General features: G+C 36.0%; 1 protein-coding gene across 1 annotated transcript in view; it reads right to left on the bottom strand.

Annotated features, from left to right (window-relative positions):
- Positions 1 to 25,534, bottom strand: part of LOC128664337 (pendrin-like) — a 93,920-nt gene that overhangs the window by 47,424 nt on the left and 20,962 nt on the right. Inside the window, exons 17-19 of the mRNA XM_053719177.1 lie at positions 23,510 to 23,564; positions 22,627 to 22,772; positions 21,654 to 21,740 (exon numbers count right to left, since the gene is read on the bottom strand). Of these exons, the coding sequence (XP_053575152.1) occupies positions 21,654 to 21,740; positions 22,627 to 22,772; positions 23,510 to 23,564 (288 nt within the window). The remainder of the gene's footprint in view (positions 1 to 21,653; positions 21,741 to 22,626; positions 22,773 to 23,509; positions 23,565 to 25,534) is intronic.

The raw sequence follows: 25,534 nt of genomic DNA, 5'->3' as shown, positions 1-25,534 counted from the left end.
TGTGTTTTAAAACGTTTGCTGGCATGTTTAATCGTTTTTTAACGTACATTGGTGATAACACTGTAATGTTGGTATAGCCTTAAATGCAGTAAAAGCGACTGGTATCAGGCTTATTAATAGAGATACATACTCTTGTAAAAATGTGTTTTAAAACGTTTGCTGGCATGTTTAATCGTTTTTTAACATATGTTTGGTGATAAAACTTATTGGGGCCTAAGTTTTTTCCACATGGCTGGCTTAAATTTTGCATAGAAACAGTTAACTGAAGCTTCCCACTGTTGTAATATGAGTGGGAGGGGCCTAATTTAGCGCTTTTTTGCGCAGTTAAAATTACAAAATGAATTATCCAGATTCCCTCAGCAGTCCCATGAATACTACAGGACATTTCTAAAGGGCTAAAAAGACTTCCAAAATCGTTTTTAGGGAAGGTAATCCACAGCTCTGCTGTGGCAGTTTTGTTGTGTCTGTTTTTTTTTTAAAAAAAAACGTCTATGTCGGGTTTTTTTTTATCTGTTTTTTGCATTAAGGGGTTAATCATCCATTTGCAAGTGGGTGCAATGCTCTGTTACCTTATTACATGTACTGTAAAAATTTTGTTTGTTTTACTGCCTTTTTTCACTGTTTTTCAAATTTTGACAAAATTTGTTTCTCTTAAAGGCACAGTAACGTTTTATATATTTGCTTGTTAACTTGATTTAAAGTGTTTTCCAAGCTTATTAGTCTCATTATTAGTCTGTTCTAACATGTCTGACATAGAGGAAGCTCTGTGTTCATTATGTTTTAAGGCCATGGTGGAACCCCATCTTAAAATGTGTACTGATTTCATGTTAAACAATAAAGATCATTTTTTGTCTTTAAAAACATTATCACCAGAGGATTCTGTCGTGGGGGTAGTTATGCCGACTAACTCTCCCCACGTGTCAGACCTTTTGACTCCCGCTTTAGGGACTCACGCTCAAATGGCGCCAAGTACATCAAGGGCACCCATAGCGTTTATTTTACCAGGGGATTCTGTCGAGGGGAAAGTTATGCCGATTAACTCTCCCCACGTGTCAGACCCTTCGACTCCCGCTTCAGGGACTCACGCTCAAATGGTGCCAAGTACATCAAGGGCGTCCATAGCGTTTATTTTACAAGACATGGCAAAGGTGGTGAATAATACTCTGGCAGCAGTATTAGTCAGACTACCTGAAATTAAAGGAAAGCAGATAGCTCTGGGGGTAGATACAGAGCATACAGACGCTTTAAGAACCATGTATGATACTACCTCACAATATGCTTAGTCTGTGGGTGATTTTTTTTTTTTTTTGACTCAGGGAAGATGATTTAACCTGATTCTGATATTTCTACATTTAAAATGTATGCTTGAGAACCTCCACTTGTTGCTCAGGGAGGCTTTGGCTGCTCTGAATGAATGTGTACAATCGCAGGGCCAGAGAAATTGTGTAGACTGGATAAATAATATGCAGTGCCGGTATGTACTGATGTTTTTCCAATACCTAAAGAGGTTTACTAAAAAATTTTTTAATAAGGAATGGGATAGACCAGGTGTGCCGTTCTCTTCCCCTCCTATTTTTTAGAAGAATGTTTTCTAATAGTTACCACCACAGGACTTCTGGCAGACAGTTCCTAAGGTGGAGAGAAGAGTTTCTACTCTAGCTAAGCGTACCACTACCTCTGGCGAGGACAGTTGTGCTTTTTAGATCCAATGGATAAAAAATGTTTATTCAACAGGGTTTTATCCTGCAGCCCCTTGCATACATTGCTTCTGTCACTGCTGCTGCGGCGTTCTGGGTTGAGTCTCTTGATGAGGCTTTACAGTTAGCGACTCCATTGGATGAATATATTTGACAAGCTTATGCTAGCCAATTCCTTTGTTTTCTGATGCCTTTGTTCATTTGACTAGACTAACGGCTAAGAATTCTGTTTTTTACTATACTGGCACGCAGAGCGCTATGGCTTATATCATGGTCAGCTGTCGTGACTTTTATAAATAAGCTACTTAACTTCCCTTCAAGGGGCAGACCCTATTCGGGCCTGGTTTGAAGGAGATTATTGCTTATATCACTGGAGGAAAAGGTCATGCCCTTCCTCAGGATAGGAATCAAGGGCCAAAAAAGGTCTAATTTTCGTGCCTTTTAAAACTTCAGGGCAGGTGTGGCATCTACTTCCTCTAAGGCAAAACAAGAGGGAATTTTTGCTCAGTCCCAGGCGGTCTGAAGACAATTGGACCTGGAACAAAGATAAGCAGGCCAAGGAGCCTGCTGCTGCCTCTAAGGCAGCATGAAGGAACGGACCCCTATCCGGTAATGGATCCTATAGGGGGCAGACTTTCATTCTTTGCCCGGGCGTGGGCAAGAGATGCCCAAGATCCCTAGGCATTGGAATTTATATCCCAGAGATATCTTCTGGATTTCAAAGATTCCCCCCCAAAAAAATGGGAGATTTCGCCTTCACAATTATCTGCAAACCAGATAAAGAAGGAGGCATTCTTACATTGTGTACGAGATCCATCCAGTTCCAAGAGAGGAACAGGGACAGAGTTTTTACTCAAATCTGTTTGTGGTTCCCAAGGTGAGGGAACCTTCAGACCTATTTTGGATCTAAAGATCTTAAACAAATTCCTCAGAATTCCGTCATTTAAGATGGAAACTATTCGTACCATCTTAACTATGATCCAGGAGAGTCAATAGAGGACTACAATGGATTTGAAGGATGCTTATCCTCACATTGTGATGCATAAAGATCACCTTCGTTTTTCAAGGCATTACCAGTTTGTAGCTCTTTCCTTTGGGATATCTACAGCCCCAAGAATCTTTATGGAGGTTCTGGGGTCGCTTTGGCGGTCCTTAGGCCGCGGGGCATAGAAGTGGCCCCTTAGTTAGACGACATCCTGATACAGGCGTCAAACATCCGAATTGCCAAGTCTCATACGGACGTAGTACTGGCATTTCTGAGATCACATGGGTGGAAAGTGAACAAGGAAAGAGTTCTCTATCCCCAATCTCAAGGGTTTCCCTCCTAGGGACTCTGATATATTCTGTAGAAATGAAAATTTACCTGACGGAGTCCAGGTTGTCAAAGTTTCTAAATTTCTGCCGTGTTTTTCATCCCATCCGCGCCCTTCGGTGGCTCAGTACATGAATGAAATCGGCTTAATAGGTAGCGGCAAGGGACATAGTACCGTTTGCACGTCTACATTTCAGACCGCTGCAACTATGCATGCTCAGTCAGAGGAACGGGGATTACACAGATTTGTCCCCCTGTTGATCCTGGACCAAGAGACCAGAGATTCTCTTCTCTGGTGACTATGTCGGGTCCATCTGTCCAAGGGTATGACCTTCCGCAGGTCAGATGGGACAATTGTTACAATGGATGCCAGCCTTTTAGGTTGGGATGCAGTCTGGAACTCCCTGAAGGCTCAGGGATAGTGGATTTAGGAGGAGACCCTCCTTCTAATAACTATTCTGGGAGTGATATTCCATGTTCTTCAGACTTGGCCTCAGTTAGCAACTCTGAGGTACATCATACTCAGTCGGACAATATACACGACTGTGGCTTACATCAGCCATCAAGGGGGAACAGAAGTTCCCTAGTGATGTTAGAAGTCTTACAATAATTCACTGGACAGAGACTCACTCTTGTCTATCAGCTATCCATATCCCAGGTGTTGAGAACTGGGAGGTGGATTTTCTAAGTCGTCAGACTTTTCTTCCGGGGGAGTGGGATTTCCTCCGGAGGTCAAGACCAAGCAGGAGAGGGCTTTGGTGTTTTTGACAGCGCCTGCGTAGCCACGCAGGACCTGGTATGCAGATCTGGTGGACATGTCATCCTTCCATCACGGTCTCTGCTTCTGAGACAGGTCCCTCTACCTCAGGGTCCTTTCAACCATCTAAATAGAATCAATCTGAGATGGACTGCCTGGAGACTAAACGCTTGATGTTATCAAAGCATGGCTTCTCCGAGTCAGTCATTGATACCTTAAATACAGACATGAAAGCCTGTCTCTAGGAAAATTGAACATAGATATGGTGTAAATATCTGATTGTTATGAATCCAAGGGTTACTCATGGAGTAAAGCCTGGATTCCCAGGATATTATCTTTTCTCCAAGATGTTTTTGAGAAAAGGGTTGTCAGCTAATTCCTTAAAAGGGACAGATTTTTACTCTGTCTATTTTTTTGCACTAGCGTCTGGCAGGTATTCTAGACGTTCAGGCATTTGGTCAGGCTTTGGTTAGATCCAAGCCTGTGTTTAAAACTGTTGCTCCACTATGGAGCTTAAACCTGGTTCTTAAGGCTCTTCAAGAAGTTCCGTTTGAACGTTTTTTGTTCCATAGATATCAATCTTTATCTTGGAAAGTTCCTTTTGGGTAGCTATTTCCTCGACTCGTAGAGTCTCCAAGTTATCTGTGTTACAATGTGATTCTCCTTATCTGGTCCTTCGTACGGATAAGGTAGTCCTGCGTACCAACCTGGGTTTTTTCCTAAGGTGGTATCTAACAAGAACATCACTCAAGAGATAGTTGTACCATGCTTGTATCCTAATCCTTCCTCAAAGAAGGAACGTCTATTACACAATATTGGACGTGGTTTGTGCTTTAAAGTTTTACTTACAAGTTACTACAGTTTTCATCAAACGTTCACCTTGTTTGTTGTCTATTCTGGACAGAGGAGAGGTCAAAAGACTTCAGCAGCCTCTCTGTCTTTTTGTTAAAAAGCATAATTCATTTAGCTTATGAGACTGCTGGACAGCAGCCTCCTGAAGGGATTGCAGCTCATTCTACTAGAGCTGTGGTTTTCACTTGGGCCTTTTTTAAATGTGGCTTCTGTTGAACAGATTTACAAGACGGAGTCTTGGTCTGCGCTTCATACTTTTTCAAATTTAACAAATTTGATACCTTGCTTCTTCGGAGGCTATTTTTGGGAGAAAAGGTTTTTTTACAGGCAGTGGTAACTTCCGTTTAAGTACCTGCCTTGTCCCTCCCATCATCCGTGTACTTTAGCTTTGGTATTGGTATTCCATAAGTAATGGATGATCCGTGGACTGGATACACTTAACAAGAGAAAACATAATTTATGCTTACCTGATAAATTTATTTCTCTTGTAGTGTATCCAGTCCACGGCCCGCCCTGTCACTTTAAGGCAGGTAATTTTTTCATTTGAACTACAGTCACCACTGCACCCTATGGTTTTTCCTTTCTCTGCATGGTTTCGGTCGAATGACTGAATATGGCAGTTAGGGGAGGAGCTATATAGCAGCTTTGCTGTGGGTGGACTCTTGCAACTTCCTGTTGGGAAGGAGAATATATTCCATAAGTAATTGATGATCCGTGGACTGGATACACTACAAGAGAAATACATTTATCAGGTAAGCATAAATTATGTTATATATATATATATCAGAATATAAAAATAAAACCTATCCTTTTAATTATACATAAAACAAATATTAGTACAATCGCACATACAAGTGTCCTAAAATTACACTTAAAATAGGTAATGGTGAAAATTGAAGTATGGACTCTGATAAAATTAGAGTATTAAGAGTCCTGTTACTACCTTAAGTTAAAAAGATAAAAAGGTTTTTAAAAAAGTAGGTCTTCTGTTATTTCATAACAGAAATATGCTCAAATCCGAAATCTTAAATGTTAAATCTTAAATGTATACCAATGCCTTTATATTGTCCAAAAACGTGTCCATAAGAATATAGTGTCCATATGAAAAAATCAAAGTGGTGCAGAGTGATAAAAAACAATTGCAAAAGAAAAAATGTTTGAAATGTGAAAAAATGTGAGATAAGTGGTATTGGTAAGTAGCAGGTGTACACCTTTACAAAAATGTATATGGAAATATAAAAAATGAAAAATATATATAACCATAAAAATAAAAATAATATAGTGTCTCACATAAAATTGTAGTCAGGTAAATTCAAAAAGAAAATCTCATAGATAACGCCTTAGGGCTCCATGTACTAAGCAGTCAGCGAGCTACCCGCAACAAATCTCGCGTCAAAACTCGCAAACTGATATGTACAAAGTCGTCAACTATGTTCAAACTCGCATCCTTAAAATTGCGAGCGTACTTATCCGCCAAACCTCGCTACCTCTCCATTTTTCACTGTAATTAGACACATTTGACCACCAACTCGCCAAAAACGAATGTACTAAAAAATCTATTTGTCCGCTCGCTACAATTTCCGCTCCCACCTCGTTATTTTTGCCTCGCCACCATTTAGGTGGCGGGCAAGGTACAAAACAATAGGAAAGTCAATCTAGACGCCAGTCTAGACATATATAAAAGGCAGTAATATCAGCATTGTACAGCATAACTGGCGTCTAATTTGTCTCTCATTTCCATGTACATAAATTGCGCCAAATTTGTCGACTGTAATTAAAGAGTAATCTATATTTTAAATTTGTATTGTATAGTTGTCAATCTTTATAATTATTTTTATATTAATATTTATATATTATCAGATCCAGATGAAGCCATATCCAAATTGTAAATAAATATTACAAAAATAACGCTCTGTTATCACTCTTCAAAAAATTTTGAACAATAATAAAGTTGTTTAGATAAGTTGAACTTTTATAGGAGCAAAATTCTATTCCCGCGACTACTATGATGTTCGTGACACCTTGCATGTCACGTGTTAATAATTGGCCAGACAATTCAACTGAAAGTTAAGTACATCAGCTTAGTCGCGGCGAGCGAGGCGTCAAATTTATCAATAATCCGCCACTGCTCGCGGCGGGCTAGACTTGTCTATTTATTGGGGGATTATTAGTACATAGTGACAGCGGACACCATTTTGCCCGCGGCGAGTAACGGCGAGTTTATCCGCGTCTAAAATGACGGATGAATTGACGGCTTAGTACATGGAGCCCTTAGTGAAGAAATGTCTTAGTGAAAAAATGTATAGGTGAATACTTTTAGAAAAAAAATCTTATAAGTGGATTATCCAAATATCCTTCGAATTGTGACAATTAAAATCCAATTTATAACAGATAAAGATGTCCTTGATAGATTGTTTTGTAGTTCCTATATATGCCTTTAATCCAAATGTGATATTCCCATATCTTGTTATCTTAAATGTCCTATGCAAAAGAATAAGCAAACATAGTGCAATAAAGCTAGTATAAAATTACTAAATAGGTAATAAACTCACCAAATGGGAACCTGAGCCATGAATATCAGCAATCTACGCGTTTCGATCCTTCTGGATCTTTCTCAAGACTGATCAGATCATCTTTATCTGTTATAAATTGGATTTTAATTATCACAATTCGAAGGATATTTGGATAATCCACTTATAAGATTTTTTTGCTAAAAGTATTCACCTACACATTTTTTCACTAAGACATTTCTTCACTAAGGCGTTATCTATGAGATTTTCTTTTTGAATTTACCTGACCACAATTTTATGTGAGACACTATATTATTTTTATTTTTATGGTTATATATATTTTTCATTTTTTATATTTCCATATACATTTTTATAAAGGTGTACACCTGCTACTTACCAATACCACTTATCTCACATTTTTTCACATTTCAAACATTTTTTCTTTTGCAATTGTTTTTTATCACTCTACACCGCTTTGATTTTTTCATACGGACACTATATTCTTATGGACACTTTTTTGGACAATATAAAGGCATTGGTATACATTTAAGATTTAACATTTAAGATTTCGCATTTGAGCATATTTCTGTTATGAATTTGCTAGCATTATTGTAAACCTGCATCTGTATTTTTGTGTATTTTTATATTTGCAATACCTCAGATATTGCAAAATTCTGTTTTTAACTTGAGGTAGTAACAGGACTCTTAATACTCTAATTTTATCAGAGGCCATGCTTCAATTTTCACCATTACCTATTTTAAGTGTAATTTTAGGACACTTGTATGTGCGATTGTACTAATATTTGTTTTATGTATAATTAAAAGAATAGGTTTTATTTTATATTCTGATATATATATATATATATATATATATATATTTATTTCCTCTATTCCCGCTGACTCTACCATAGCTAAGAACTCCTATATAGGTGTTCTAAGCGCTCCTTTCAGCCTATATTATCTCTGTAAAAGAGCAATCCAGCCCCAAGAGAAAGTAACAAACCACAGTTGTACATTTCTGCCTCTCTAGGCTTTGTCAGTGATGTGCAATTGCATCCATCTACAGCAAGTGACCAATGAGTTCATATCAGCTTTCTCGTTCTTACTCTAAGCATGACCAGTTAGTAATTTTCATAGAAAAATGCACTCAACTGAGAATGAACATCAGTTCAAAATTCACTGCAGATTGTCTGTTTTAGCTCACTATGCCTATCATAGAGTAGACATATCCTGCAGTACATGAGTCTGTTCCTAGCACAAAGTCCAGCCACGGAAAAAAACAAGCATTTCTTCTATGTGTTCCTAGCACAAAGTCCAGCCACGGAAAAAAACAAGCATTTCTTCTATGTGTTCCTAGCACAAAGTCCAGCCACGGAAAAAAACAAGCATTTCTTCTATGAACGAGAATCTTCCTTTTAGTAGATTGAGATACCCTTTAATGGACCAACAAAACAATTTGAAAGGAAATGTTAAACAAATGTGAAAGTCTTGTCTACTTAATTTTTTCTTCCATATTTTACTCACCAGGTAGCCTAATCATTGATGCATCCTCTGCATCCACACTCCTTGCAAACCCTACAACAGTCACTTTGCATATGGAATTTTCCAGGATTTCAACCTCCAATTTGTTTAAAAAATACTTTATTATTTATTTTGTTTAAAATAGGATAGGCTATATGTAAGATTGTAAGAGACAATATGTTTTATGTTTTATGGGGCTACTTACATTATGACTGAATATCTGTGGTTAAAGGCACAGTCAAACAGACATTAATTTTGTTTAAATTGATCTCATAACAATTAATTTTGTTATTAATTTGTGTCATGACAAGCAATTGTCTAAGAGACTAATTTCTGTCCATGCTGCAGTAATGTGTGCTGTACCTTTAAGGAGGCCTAGAAGCTCAATTACTCCTTACTTGTAGTAGTCTTTATAAGCTCTCTGCAGCATGATGTTGCTTTTGTATTGAGTGTTCTGACCTCTTACTCTTGCAGTTTGTTATTTGGATATACTGGTTTGATTGTGGCATCCCCTGACTTTGCTTCTGTATTACCCCTTAGTTTGGACTGGCTTGTTATTTGACTTAGCTTGTTATTTGACTTAGCTTCTTATTTGACTTAGTTTGTTTTTTGACTTTGCATTTGTTTAATGATCTTATGTTGTTTTTTCCCCCGTCAGTATTTGACTTGGACTGTCTGACTATTTCCTAATTCTATACCCAAGCATAGTGACTTGCAGTTTGCTTTTGTATTGACTATTTTCCTCACACTATTGCTGCTGTTACCTGCTTTACTATTGCCTTATTAACTTGGATGCCTCTTCTCTCTCAAGAGACTAAACTTTTACAAAGGTATGTTTCCCTTTTGGCATTTAGATTTATAAATTTACAGTTACATTCTTATTTGTTCTTTTGTGTTCATAAGTGCTGATTTAAGTACTAGAAAGAGTTCAGCTACTAGATTTAGTATCATTTCTCTTATTCCAAGTCCTGCTAAGTAACTGTGTAACTTCTAGTGTCCCAGTAAGGGTTTGTGATTAATTGGACCTCTTAGCCATTGATTCAAGTTTAATTCTGGAACAACAGTACTCCACTTGAAGCTGGTGAGACGTGGGCCTGACCAGGAAAAAGTTTACTGTTTGTTACAATTTGCTAACGTTTTTAAGTATTTGAGTGTGGATAAAATAATGTATTGCATAGAAGCTATACAAGTCAGAAGACAGAAGTACTGTAGCTATTTTATGTTGGATATAATGAGATTCACTCACACTTTAGATTATAAACATGGACACTTTGCACAGGATAGATATGCAACACCAGAAATACATTCATAGATTGACCTCATTAGCTTTTTTTCCTTTCAACATTTTATTTATGTACAGTATATAGACAGATAGATAGATAGATAGATAGATAGATAGATAGATAGATAGAAAGATATACTGGCATACCTCTGCAATATTAATGGTCTGGTTCCAGAATACCGCAATAAAGCAAATATAACAATAAAGTAAGTCATACTAATTTGTTTCCTAGTGAATATAAAAGTTATATTTACACCATACTGTAGTCTATTAAGTATACAAATGCATTATGTCTAAAAAAATGTTTAAATACTTTATTGCTAACAAATGGTAACCATAATTTGAGCCTTCAGTGAGTCATAATCTTTTTTGCTGGTGGTGTGTATACAGGGAGTGCAGAATTATTAGGCAAGTTGTATTTTTGAGGATTAATTTTATTATTGAACAACAACCATGTTCTCAATGAACCCAAAAAACTCATTAATATCAAAACTGAATATTTTTGGAAGTAGTTTTTAGTTTGTTTTTAGTTTTAGCTATTTTAGGGGGATATCTGTGTGTGCAAGTGACTATTACTGTGCATAATTATTAGGCAACTTAACAAAAAACAAATATATACCCATTTCAATTATTTATTTTTACCAGTGAAACCAATATAACATCTCAACATTCACAAATATATATTTCTGACATTCAAAAACAAAACAAAAACAAATCAGTGACCAATATAGCCACCTTTCTTTACGAGGACACTCAAAAGCCTGCCATCCATGGATTCTGTCAGTGTTTTGATCTGTTCACCATCAACATTGCGTGCAGCAGCAACCACAGCCTCCCAGACACTGTTCAGAGAGGTGTACTGTTTTCCCTCCTTGTAAATCTCACATTTGATGATGGACCACAGGTTCTCAATGGGGTTCAGATCAGGTGAACAAGGATGCCATGTCATTAGATTTTCTTCTTTTATACCCTTTCTTGCCAGCCACGCTGTGGAGTACTTGGACGCGTGTGATGGAGCATTGTCCTGCATGAAAATCATGTTTTTCTTGAAGGATGCAGACTTCTTCCTGTACCACTGCTTGAAGAAGGTGTCTTCCAGAAACTGGCAGTAGGACTGGGAGTTGAGCTTGACTCCATCCTCAACCCGAAAAGGCCCCACAAGCTCATCTTTGATGATACCAGCCCAAACCAGTACTCCACCTCCACCTTGCTGGCGTCTGAGTCGGACTGGAGCTCTCTGCCCTTTACCAATCCAGCCACGGGCCCATCCATCTGGCCCATCAAGACTCATTTAATCAGTCCATAAAACCTTAGAAAAATCAGTCTTGAGATATTTCTTGGCCCAGTCTTGACGTTTCAGCTTGTGTGTCTTGTTCAGTGGTGGTCGTCTTTCAGCCTTTCTTACCTTGGCCATGTCTCTGAGTATTGCACACCTTGTGCTTTTGGGCACTCCAGTGATGTTGCAGCTCTGAAATATGGCCAAACTGGTGGCAAGTGGCATCTTGGCAGCTGCACGCTTGACTTTTCTCAGTTCATGGGCAGTTATTTTGCGCCTTGGTTTTTCCACACGCTTCTTGCGACCCTGTTGACTATTTTGAATGAAACACTTGATTGTTCGATGATCACGCTTCAGAAGCTTTGCAATTTTAAGAGTGCTGCATCCCTCTGCAAGATATCTCACTATTTTTGACTTTTCTGAGCCTGTCAAGTCCTTCTTTTGACCCATTTTGCCAAAGGAAAGGAAGTTGCCTAATAATTATGCACACCTGATATAGGGTGTTGATGTCATTAGACCACACCCCTTCTCATTACAGAGATGCACATCACCTAATATGCTTAATTGGTAGTAGGCTTTCGAGCCTATACAGCTTGGAGTAAGACAACATGCATAAAGAGGATGATGTGGTCAAAATACTCATTTGCCTAATAATTCTGCACTCCCTGTATATATATATATATATATGTGTGTGTGTATGTGTATTCATGTGTTTATATATTGGAAAAATGGCTCTGATAGACTTGCGCAATAATGTGAAGTGCAATAAATCAAGAAAGTGAAGAAATCAAACAAAAAGGAATGTTCAAGGACCAAGGGACATTTCAGAATATAATTTATTCAGTTTACTACTCCACTTTATAGTGTCTATGAACACAACAAAAGCATATACATAATCTCAAATCATCCTAGGAGGTTAAATAGAATTACATTCTATTAAAGGCTAAAAAAAAAATATTATTATTTTACAAACACTATTATACTCAATAAGAGACTCTGACATTTCTAATGGTGGCAAGGCAACCCAACTGTTGGGTTTGAAACACTAGCAAAGTAATATTTAGTATTCACCTGCACAAATCACCATAATTATCATGTAGTGCCTATAATTACTGGCATCTTCAAACCACTTAGTCATCCACTGCCACATAGGTTAAATGAAAAACAATTTACTTCATTAAGCCTTGTCCATTTAGTAAGTTCCAGCATATTAATGCATTCGAGGAAGGGTTTATAACGTGAGAAACTCTGAGCTGAATGCAGACAGCTTGGAAAAAAATAACCTTGTATCTCTTTAATCTTATGTGCCAATATATTTATAAGAACTGAAGGGAAAGCAGAATCCATTTTTTTCAATGTGATCATTTACCAGCTATCAATTCATTGTTGAATGTATAAGCTCTAGACCAGAAGTAAATAACTTTGATCCTTAAATGTTATCAGTCTGGGTTGTATTGTAGCATGGGAACACATTATCCAATAAAAATTACTCACTAATCATTCAGCTGCACAGGGGAATATCACACGTTCTCAATCTATTAACATGTCTAGTTAACTGATATAAACTTTGCTGCTCTAGACAATATAATCCACATTCTGGGAATCTTCTAGACAGATGTATCAGTCTAAATTTGATTTGTGACTACATGGATCTCATGCAATATACATATATATGTATATATATATTATCATGTGATCCAGGTAGACCCAAATCAAATTTAGACTGGATACATCTGTCAAGATTTTCTTCTTATGGTGCTGAACATCACATCCTATTCTTCTGTATCCTAAACTTCTTACTTACTTATATATTAATAGTGAAATACATCTTAGATAGTCTGTTAGTCTAAACAGTAAGCATCTGCACAAGGTGTTTGTTTTTTTCCAATATAGCTATTTATGTGGCCAATACAAGCACAATATGTATAAATAAATCATCATAATACTTTAAAGATAAATGCCTGGAACTTAATTATTTACAGTTGCTCCAATGAATAGTGTATATTCCAATCTATTAGAAGAGCTGTCTGGCTAGCTTTCCTTTGGGTTTTCAGATTTGGAGCTTAATTCATTCTAATATGAATCCATTTTTTGTGGTTTTCAATTGGCCGTACGCCACAAATAATTTGCTTGAAAAAATCCAACAACAAATTTTAAATTTAACAGTAAATAATCTGACCATGCTTTTCCTAGGTTGTTTAGAGTTGAACTCTTTAAAACCCATTTTGGCTTAATTTGAATGCCATATTCCCATGGCTTTTTACAATATTAAAGTTGTGTGTATGGTCAGTTCCCTTATTAATAAACATGCATCTTTTCTGATTTAATGCAAAACCCTAAGAAAATCCTGCTAATTTCTCCATTTAACCAACTCTAGCATTATCCATTTATTTTGTATTGTATTTGTACTTAGGTTGCTTAAATATTTTCAGCCGTAGCACCTCAGATGGCTTTGGCTTCCATTTCAGTGACATTCCAATCCATCAAAGTTGAATATGACATTTTTTCATTATGGATTGATAATGTCAGAAAAGGAAAGCCATTGGGAACTTGTTTTTATTTTTTTCTTTACTCAAATAATTTTCCCTTCTGCAGTATTCATCATTATCCAGTTTTTCTTCTCCAAAATATCCTCTCTCTTATTATAGGAAAGTGAAACCTTTAAGAAAGTATTTCAGGATTGTTCAGTTTTTAAAAATTGTTAGCAAACAAATATACTGTGCAGTAATTAAAATCCTGAAAATTAGATTTTTGAAAGGCAACATAACTTGCTGAACTTCTGTATTCAAAGTGCAAGTCTCCGAAGAGCCTGTTAAATGAGAAAAACAATTGAATGGTTAATGGATATGCCGAGACAATGGGGACAAAAGAAATATTCAAAAACATTTTTAACAATTACAGAAGTAGAAATCTTTTTGTAAGAAAATAACAAAAGTGATGTACAGGTGATACCTTTAATAGCTAACTAATAGTGGAAAAAGTTGCTAAATTTCAGGACACTTAGGTCCTCTTGTCAGGCATAGGAAATATGCAAAACAAACTATTTTTTTTTATCATACAGCTTTTACAATAGATCTTTATATATCAACTGATAGTTTTTTATATATATATATATATCTATAGAAACATAGACACATAGAATTTGATGGTAGATAAGAACCAAAAAGGCCAATCAAGTCTACCCACATTACATGTTATTTTTTCCTTAGGATAGCCTTATGTATGTCCCAGTCATTTTTGGATTCATTTAAAGTCTTTGGCCTAGATTTAGAGTTCGGCGGTAGCCGTCAAAACCAGCGTTAGAGGCTCCTAACGCTGGTTTTGGGCGCCCGCTGGTATTTGGAGTCAGTGATTAAAGGGTCTAACGCTCACTTTTCAGCCGCGACTTTTCCATACCGCAGATCCCCCTACGCCATTTGCGTAGCCTATCTTTTCAATGGGATCTTTCTAACGCTGGTATTTAGAGTCGTTTCTGCAGTGAGCGTTAGAGCTCTAACGACAAGATTCCAGCCGCCTGAAAAAAGCAGGAGTTAAGAGCTTTCTGGCTAACGCCGGTTTATAAAGCTCTTAACTACTGTACCCTAAAGTACACTAACACCCATAAACTACCTATGTACCCCTAAACCGAGGTCCCCCCACATCGCCGCCACTCGATTAAAATTTTTAACCCCTAATCTGCCGACCGCCACCTACGTTATACTTATGTACCCCTAATCTGCTGCCCCTAACCCCGCCGACCCCTATATTATATTTATTAACCCCTAACTTGCCCCCCACAACGTCGCCGCAAGCTACTTAAAATAATTAACCCCTAATCTTCCGACCGCAAATCGCCGCCACCTACGTTATCCCTATGTACCCCTAATCTGCTGCCCCTAACATCGCCGACCCCTATGTTATATTTATTAACCCCTAATCTGCCCCCCACAACGTCGCCGACACCTACCTACACTTATTAACCCCTAATCTGCCGAGCGGACCTGAGCGCTACTATAATAAAGTTATTAACCCCTAATCCGCCTCACTAACCCTATCATAAATAGTATTAACCCCTAATCTGCCCTCCCTAACATCGCCGACACCTACCTTCAATTATTAACCCCTAATCTGCCGACCGGAGCTCACCGCTATTCTAATAAATGTATTAACCCCTAAAGCTAAGTCTAACCCTAACACTAACACCCCCCTAAGTTAAATATAATTTTTATCTAACGAAATAAATTAACTCTTATTAAATAAATGATTCCTATTTAAAGCTAAATACTTACCTGTAAAATAAATCCTAATATAGCTACAATATAAATTACATTTATATTATAGCTATTTTAGGATTAATATTTATTTTACAGGCAACTTTGTAATTATTTTAACCAGGTACAATAGCTATTAAATAGTTAAGAACTATTTAATAGTTACCTAGTTAAAATAATTACAAATTTACCTGTAAAATAAATCCTAACCTAAGATATAATTAAACCTAACACTACCCTATCAATAAAATAATTAAATAAACTACCTACAATTACCTACAATTAACCTAACACTACACTATCAATAAATTAATTAAACACAATTGCTACAAATAAATACAATTAAATAAACTAGCTAAAGTACAAAAAATAAAAAAGAACTAAGTTACAGAAAATAAAAAAATATTTACAAACATAAGAAAAATATTACAACAATTTTAAACTAATTACACCTACTCTAAGCCCCCTAATCAAATAACAAAGACCCCCAAAATAAAAAATTCCCTACCCTATTCTAAAATACAAAAATTACAAGCTCTTTTACCTTACCAGCCCTGAACAGGGCCCTTTGCGGGGCATGCCCCAAGAATTGCAGCTCTTTTGCCTGTAAAAAAAAACATACAATACCCCCCCCCCAACATTACAACCCACCACCCACATACCCCTAATCTAACCCAAACCCCCTTAAATAAACCTAACACTAATCCCCTGAAGATCTTCCTACCTTGTCTTCACCATCCAGGTATCACCGATCCGTCCTGGCTCCAAGATCTTCATCCAACCCAAGCGGGGGTTGGCGATCCATAATCCGGTGCTCCAAAGTCTTCCTCCTATCCGGCAAGAAGAGGACATCCGGACCGGCAAACATCTTCTCCAAGCGGCATCTTCTATGTTCTTCCATCCGATGACGACCGGCTCCATCTTGAAGACCTCCAGCGCGGATCCATCCTCTTCTTCCGACGACTAGACGACGAATGACGGTTCCTTTAAGGGACGTCATCCAAGATGGCGTCCCTCGAATTCCGATTGGCTGATAGGATTCTATCAGCCAATCGGAATTAAGGTAGGAATATTCTGATTGGCTGATGGAATCAGCCAATCAGAATCAAGTTCAATCCGATTGGCTGATCCAATCAGCCAATCAGATTGAGCTCGCATTCTATTGGCTGATCGGAACAGCCAATAGAATGCGAGCTCAATCTGATTGGCTGATTGGATCAGCCAATCGGATTGAACTTGATTCTGATTGGCTGATTCCATCAGCCAATCAGAAAATTCCTACCTTAATTCCGATTGGCTGATAGAATCCTATCAGCCAATCGGAATTCGAGGGACGCCATCTTGGATGACGTCCCTTAAAGGAACCGTCATTCGTCGTCTAGTCGTCGGAAGAAGAGGATGGATCCGCGCTGGAGGTCTTCAAGATGGAGCCGGTCGTCATCGGATGGAAGAACATAGAAGATGCCGCTTGGAGAAGATGTTTGCCGGTCCGGATGTCCTCTTCTTGCCGGATAGGAGGAAGACTTTGGAGCACCGGATTATGGATCGCCAACCCGCGCTTGGGTTGGATGAAGATCTTGGAGCCAGGACGGATCGGTGATACCTGGATGGTGAAGACAAGGTAGGAAGATCTTCAGGGGATTAGTGTTAGGTTTATTTAAGGGGGTTTGGGTTAGATTAGGGGTATGTGGGTGGTGGGTTGTAATGTTGGGGGGGGGTATTGTATGTTTTTTTTTACAGGCAAAAGAGCTGCAATTCTTGGGGCATGCCCCGCAAAGGGCCCTATTCAGGGCTGGTAAGGTAAAAGAGCTTGTAATTTTTGTATTTTAGAATAGGGTAGGGAATTTTTTATTTTGGGGGTCTTTGTTATTTTATTAGGGGGCTTAGAGTAGGTGTAATTAGTTTAAAATTGTTGTAATATTTTTCTTATGTTTGTAAATATTTTTTTATTTTCTGTAACTTAGTTCTTTTTTATTTTTTGTACTTTAGCTAGTTTATTTAATTGTATTTATTTGTAGCAATTGTGTTTAATTAATTTATTGATAGTGTAGTGTTAGGTTAATTGTAGGTAATTGTAGGTAGTTTATTTAATTATTTTATTGATAGGGTAGTGTTAGGTTTAATTATATCTTAGGTTAGGATTTATTTTACAGGTAAATTTGTAATTATTTTAACTAGGTAACTATTAAATAGTTCTTAACTATTTAATAGCTATTGTAACTGGTTAAAATAATTACAAAGTTGCCTGTAAAATAAATATTAATCCTAAAATAGCTATAATATAAATGTAATTTATATTGTAGCTATATTAGGATTTATTTTACAGGTAAGTATTTAGCTTTAAATAGGAATCATTTATTTAATAAGAGTTAATTTATTTCGTTAGATAAAAATTATATTTAACTTAGGGGGGTGTTAGTGTTAGGGTTAGACTTAGCTTTAGGGGTTAATACATTTATTAGAATAGCGGTGAGCTCCGGTCGGCAGATTAGGGGTTAATAATTGAAGGTAGGTGTCGGCGATGTTAGGGAGGGCAGATTAGGGGTTAATACTATTTATGATAGGGTTAGTGAGGCGGATTAGGGGTTAATAACTTTATTATAGTAGCGCTCAGGTCCGCTCGGCAGATTAGGGGTTAATAAGTGTAGGTAGGTGTCGGCGACGTTGTGGGGGGCAGATTAGGGGTTAATAAATATAACATAGGGGTCGGCGATGTTAGGGCAGCAGATTAGGGGTACATAGGGATAACGTAGGTGGCGGCGGTTTACGGAGCGGCAGATTAGGGGTTAAAAGTGTAATGCAGGGGTCAGCGATAGCGGGGGCGGCAGATTAGGGGTTAATAAGTGTAAGGCTAGGGGTGTTTAGACTCGGGGTACATGTTAGAGTGTTAGGTGCAGACGTAGGAAGTGTTTCCCCATAGGAAACAATGGGGCTGCGTTAGGAGCTGAACGCTGCTTTTTTGCAGGTGTTAGGTTTTTTTTCAGCTCAAACAGCCCCATTGTTTCCTATGGGAGAATCGTGCACGAGCACGTTTTTGAGGCCGGCCGCGTCCGTAAGCAACTCTGGTATCGAGAGTTGCATTTGCGGTAAAAATGCCCTACGCTCCTTTTTTGGAGCCTAACGCAGCATTTGTTTTAACTCTCGATACCAGAGTTAAATTTATGGTGCGGCCAGAAAAAAGCCCGCGGAGCGTTAACAGCCCTTTTACCGCCGAACTCTAAATCTAGGCCTTTGTGTTTACCACCTAAAATGGAAGTTTATCCCATGAATCCACCACCCTTTCTGTAAAAAAATGCTTCTTCAAATTTCTCCTGAATCTGCTACCCTCTAATTTTAGATTGTGACCCCTTGTTTTGGCATTTATTTTTTTGTGAAAAATGCTTTCAGCTTCTATTTTATTAAGTCCCTTCATATATTTGAAGGTTTCTATCATGTCACCTCTTTCCCTTCTATCCTCTAAACTATACATATTTAGATCATAGAGTTTTTCTTTGTACGTTTTATATTTTAGACCATGTACCATTTTAGTAGCCCTCCTTTGGACAGCTTCTAGTTTATTTATATCTTTCTGAAGATATGGTCTCCAGAACTGTACACAGTATTCCAGATTTGGTCTAACTAATGATCTGTAAAGTGGCATAATAACATTGCTATTTCTGCTACTAATACCTCTTCCAATGCAACCAAGTATTTGACAGGCCTTGCTGGCTGCACTGCTGCATTGTGTACCAAATTTAAAATCATTGGAAATAATAATTCTCAAGTCCCTTTCTTCTTTAGTTACAGTCAGTAATGTACTATTGAGACTATAATTGGCCTTTGAGTTTTTGGATCCTATATGCATAAGTCCTCTAGTTTTTTTAATATCACAGTTCATTTGATCAACCCCTCCTGGAACATCTACCCTGTTACAAATTTTTGTATATATATATATATATATATATATATATATATATATACAGTATATATTAATTGGAGACCCAGCACTCACTCAACAATACATCCTCCGGGGTGCGCTTTAAACATTTGTACAATGATCCGCAAGGAAAAGGCACTCTCTGGTTTTAACAAATGTAATACTTTACTGTATGAACATTTTAGGGGTAAACCCTGTCCTCAGACACAGCAATGGTTACACATTATATATGTATATATGTGTGTGTGTGTGTGTGTGTGTGTGTACAAAACCCTTTCTCCAAAATTCTTGGGCCTGGATTTTGGAATATTTGTATATTTGCATCTGTATAATGGGATGGGTCCAAGTGTAAACAATACATTCAGACCCATCCATATTAACAAAGCTTATAAATGCAACCTATATGTAGTTTTCTATAATTTGTAATACTTTTGTATATGTAGAATAATCGTAAAGATACTACAGTACTGTAATAAAAAAGTAAAAGTTGTTGTTTTAAATAAATATAGACTATCATTTGCATTTTAGAACCCCAAAAAAACAAAAAACAAAGACGCTGACAGAGAAGATTGTGACTTACTGGTGGGGAAAAATGGTCATTTTTATTAATTTTATTTTTAACAAATATTAATGAAAAAGTCTGGATCTTAGAATTCTGGATTTATGAGGTTTTTCAACATACTGTGATGGCCACTCAATTGATCATTCTTTCTCAAATTGTTGGACCGTCTGATTTCTCTAATTTTTATTGCTTATCCTCAACACAATCTCATTACATGCAGCTTTATTATATCCTCTTGACCACAACAAAATCTTTCATAATTTCTCCTGAATGCTTCTGATGGAGCATTCATCACATAGACCCTTAGCATTTCTCAAAATATCTCCAGTAGTTTTATTTCTAAAGTTTGCACCTTCAGCTGCCTCTGCTTTGCCACTGCTCACTAAAATTGCAAACTAACCACTGTCTTTGATATAGTTGCACATATTATCCTTTACATCTTTAATGATACAAAGGCCTCTATTTATCAAGGTCTGTTGGACCTGATCCGACAGTGCGGATCAGGTCCGACAGACCTCGCTGAATACGGCGAGCAATACTCTCGCCGTATTCAGCATTGCAACAGCAGCTCACAAGAACTGCTGGTGCAACGCCGCCCCCTGCAGACTCGCGGCCAATAGGCCGCCAGCAGGGGGTGTCAATCAACCTGATCGTACTCAATCGGGTTGATTTCCAGCGATGTCTGTCTGCCTACTCAGAGCAGGCGGACAGGTTATGGAGCAGCGGTCTTTGTGACCGCTGCTTCATAACTGCTGTTTCTGGCGAGTCTGCAGGCTCGCCAGAAACACGGGGCATCAAGCTCCATTCGGAGCTTGATAAATATGCCCCAAAGGCTCCATTTATCAAGCGGAGATAGCAGCTTCCAAAACCCTGTTGTTTCAGGCTAGCATGAGTGAGCCTGAAATGCTAGTTAAAGGGACACTCAAGTGAAAATTAAACTGTCATGATTCAGATAGAGCATGCAATTTTAAACAACTTTTCAATTTACTTCCACTAACAAAATGTGCACAGTCTTTTTATATTTACACTTTTTTGAGTCACCAGTTGCTACTGAGCGTGTGCAAGAATTCACAGAATACTCGTATATGCATTTGTGATTGGCTGATGGCTGTCACAAGATACAGGGGGAGTGTAAAAAGACAAAACTGAAATCTGTCAGAAAAAAATCTACTATTCACTTGACGTTCAGACTGAGTGCAATTGCATTGTCTTGTTATCATGCATTTGTATATTATGCAAATCTACTGTATTTGCTGGTCCTTTAAGTAGCAGCAGTTTTAAGACCGCTGCTTTTTTAACCTCTCTGCTACCTAAAGTGTGGCAGGTTGCAATAATCTTGATCGGATCAGGATGATTGACTGCCCCCTCTTCATTAACTGTGTGCAAGCAGGGGGCAGCATTGCACAAGCAGTGGCTTGTGCAAGGTTAACTGCGGGCAGCATACTGCTGCTTGCTCATCGTGAGGCTAGATAGACAAAGTTTATGACAGTGAACCACGTCCGCCCATCCTTTGATAAATCGAGCCCTAAATTTCAGTCTTGGTATTCTCAACATGCTGGTTATCCCTCCAAAAATGTTGCTGCAAACTCATTGTAGGAATAAATATCTTGAGCGTCAAAGTTAGGCAGAACTGCATACTATTAAATATTAATAAACTCCTATAATATTTTTTTTAAAAAACACGTTTGAATAAAGAAATTAATATACAAATGTCTTACCCTCTCCTGGGCATCCAATTCATGTTCAGCTGGATGCACTATTTCTAATTCTTCTGGTAGTGTCAAGGATTCTGTCATAAGTGATATCTTAAAAAAAAAAAAATATTTAGAAATCAGTGAATTTGAAGATTATATTATGTGTCTTAAAGGGACACTCAATCAAAATTAAACTTTCATTATTCAGATAGAGCATGCCATTTTAAACAACTTTCCAATTTACTTCAATTAACTAAATGTGCACAGTCTTTTTATATTTAAACTTTTTGAGTCACCAGCTCCTACTGAGCATGTGCAAGAATAAGTGTGTATGCATTTGTGAATGGCTGATGGCTGTCACATGGTACGTGTATGCATTTGTGATTGGCTGATGGCTGTCACATGGTACAGGGGGAGTGGAAAAAGACATAAAAAAAATCTACTACTCATTTGAAGTTCAGACTAAGTGCTATTGCATTGTCTTGTTATCTTGCATTTGTTGATTATGCAAATCTACTGTGTTGACTGGTCCTTTAAATAAGAAAATGTGCTAATCTTGCATCTAGATTAAACACAAGGCTGATTATCTAAAGCCCTCCGTTCTGGTGAGATTATATAAGTAATCTTGTCAGCACTGTGCCAGTATGGCCATTAAAACAATTTTAGGAAGGCAAATTTTACTTTTAACTGTTTATGTCTTTATGCAGGGTCCTATAGGTGAAGTAGAGATACTGTATGTACACTACAATATAGTGCTACAAAAAAAGAACCTCAAACATTTTTCTTTATTCTAGTTTTTTTTTTGATCATCAAGTCTATAGTTTCAATTCAATAAGCATAACTGTCCTACTATACTGTATGATATTTTAATGCCTTCTATTAAAGATTGCTTCAGCATTAATATACTTATCTTGTTTTAGTTTTATACATTATTATGAAATAATATTGAGAATTGAAAATTATATAAATTATTTTAAAACAAAGGAAAACATAATACCTTTCGAATTATAGGGTCAATACGATCAACTGACTTATTCTCTTGCTGTATATAGAGTACAGCATCATGAATAGTCAAGAAAAAGAAGTCAGGTGTGATTTCTTCATCAAAGAATGCGCAGTCTTCCAGTTTTTTAAAAACGTTTTCTGTAAAAATGCATAAATATAACTTAAAGCTTTAGAAAACTGAAAGAATATTTTCTACATATATTTAAATATTTATGCAGTAAACAAAAATAGGTATATATATATATATATATATATATATATATATATCTATATTAGATTTAAAAAAAAACAATAGAAAAATATGAACATTGCTTGTAAATTAAAATTTCAGCAATACATGCAATAAAAAATAAACTTAAAGGGACAGTCTAGGCCAAAATAAACTTTCATGAGTCAGATAGAGCATGTCATTTTAAACAATTTTCCAATTTACTTTTATCACCAATTTTTGCTTTGTTCTCTTGGTATTCTTAGTTGAAAGCTTAACCTAGGAGGTTCATATGCTAATTTCTTAGACCTTGAAGGCCACCTCTTTTCAGAATGCATTTTAACAGTTTTTCACTAGAGGGTGTTAGTTCACGTATTTCATATAGATAACACTGTGCTTGTGCACGTGAAGTTATCTGAGAGCAGGCACTGATTAGCTAGACTGCAAGTCTGTCAAAAGAACTGAAATAAAGGGGCAGTTTGCAGAGGCTTAGATACAAGATAATCACAGAGGTTAAAAGTATATTATTATAACTGTGTTGGTTATGCAAAACTGGGGAATGGGTAATAAAGGGATTATCTATCTTTTAAAACAATAAAAATTCTGGTGTAGACTGTCTCTTTAATTATAACAACACTCAAGCAATCAATGAACAATAAATGTTTACCGTCACAAGCTGCAATGTACACATCCACTTCAATCCTCTTAAATTCCTTATATATCTAAAAACAAAGTAGATATTTTAATGTTTGCATTGAACTTTAGAAGTATTTTTTTTTTTAAAATGTCATACTATAATAATATATTTGGTTTTTACAGAATCATAATAATTAAATTAATTGTGTTATTTCAATCAAATAATGAAGTGTTATTTCTGTAATATAAGGGATATATATTTTTATATATGTATATATATAATATATATATATATATATTATAAATGTATATATATATATATATATGTGTTTACTGTTATATATATACAGTATATATATATTTATATATGTGTATATATATATATATATGTGTGTTTACTGTTAAATATATATATGTATATATATATATATATATATATATGTGTGTTTACTGTTATATATATATTTATATATGTATATATATATATGTGTGTGTTTACTGTTTTATATATATATATATATATATATATATATATATGTATATGTATTTACTGTTATATACAGTATATACTGTATATATATTTATATATGTATATATATATATATATATATATGTGTGTGTGTGTTTACTGTTATATATATATATATATATATATTTATATATGTATATATATATGTGTGTGTTTACTGTTATATATATATATATATATATATATATATATATATATATATATATATATATATATATATATGTGTGTGTATGTGCTATTCAAAGTGACCGCACCACCTAGTAATTCAAAACTGTAGTATGCTCAGGCACGGGACAAAGTCTGGTCCTAGACTAAATAATAATATACTATACAAGAATCCCAGCCACTGAGTCTTATAATTCAACACAGAATTTTAATCTTTCAACAAAGGACTAGAATGCAGTGTAATATTTCACACCATGTAATAATGACATTGAAAAGTGTTTGATGAGAGTTCATTCAGATCCACACATATATATATATGTGTATGTTTACTGTTATATATATATATATATATATATATATATATATATATATATATATATATATATATATATATATATATATATATATATATATATATTATTTTGCTGGTTTCCTCTGCATGTTCTTTTTAAAATAACTTTCCAATTTACTTCTATTATCAAAATTGCTTTGTTCTTTTGGTTTACATTGGGTGTATCCATTAATTGCTAACATTACATTTTTTAATAGTTTTAACACATTGATCTTTTATGCAGATTTTTAGTGATGCAATGATGTGTGTGTCTGTGTGTCCCTTAAAAGGACATTCAACACTTTTTGATTTTGTGAAAAACCAAAAAAGATCATAAAGAAATGTTTATAAATTTGCAAATGAAATAGCTGGTTTAGGCAATTTGGGTTACAGGTTTTGCTTTTTGACTTCTCTATGGAGTTTGGGGGTCTGGGGCACAGCAAAATTTGTATACATAAGAACAAAAGACCTTTTGTTGCCACATTATAAGCAAATCAAAGGAAAAGAAAAATGGAAGAAAAAGTTGTTAAGAATCAATTATATTAAAAAATATGTATTAATAAAGAAGTGCAATTCAAATTAAAATATCAGGAATGGGAATTGTATTAATTAGAGTTTCAATTTTATTTTTATTTCATTGTATTTTCTTATATTAATATTTTCTTTTGGAATGCATTAATTATACATATTTTCCTTTTTTTAGCTTCTATATATATATTTCAAAATATTAGGTAGCATATGATAATTGCAAATATGATATTCAATTTCAAGCACTGTGTTTATTTTGGTACTGTTTAATACAAGCTGAAGAGTTCTCCTCAACGGTGTTGGTGGACCAAATTATTGTAAATTGGTAAAATACCACAGGGGACATTATGGTTCCTCAACTTTATCAGTAAACACCTAATAATTTCAGGACATTTATGTTGTCTTGCTACAGAATAACATGTCAGCCAAGTCTAAACATTTTTAAAACAAATTAATATCTTGTTTACTGCAATTGTTTTGCAGTAGCCAAACTCCCCCCCCCC

This window comes from Bombina bombina, chromosome 6, assembly GCF_027579735.1.
Source record: "Bombina bombina isolate aBomBom1 chromosome 6, aBomBom1.pri, whole genome shotgun sequence".
Taxonomy (NCBI): Eukaryota; Metazoa; Chordata; class Amphibia; order Anura; family Bombinatoridae; genus Bombina; species Bombina bombina.
The sequence above is the reverse complement of the archived record's forward strand: the minus strand, read 5'-3'. Positions and strand labels throughout refer to the sequence as shown.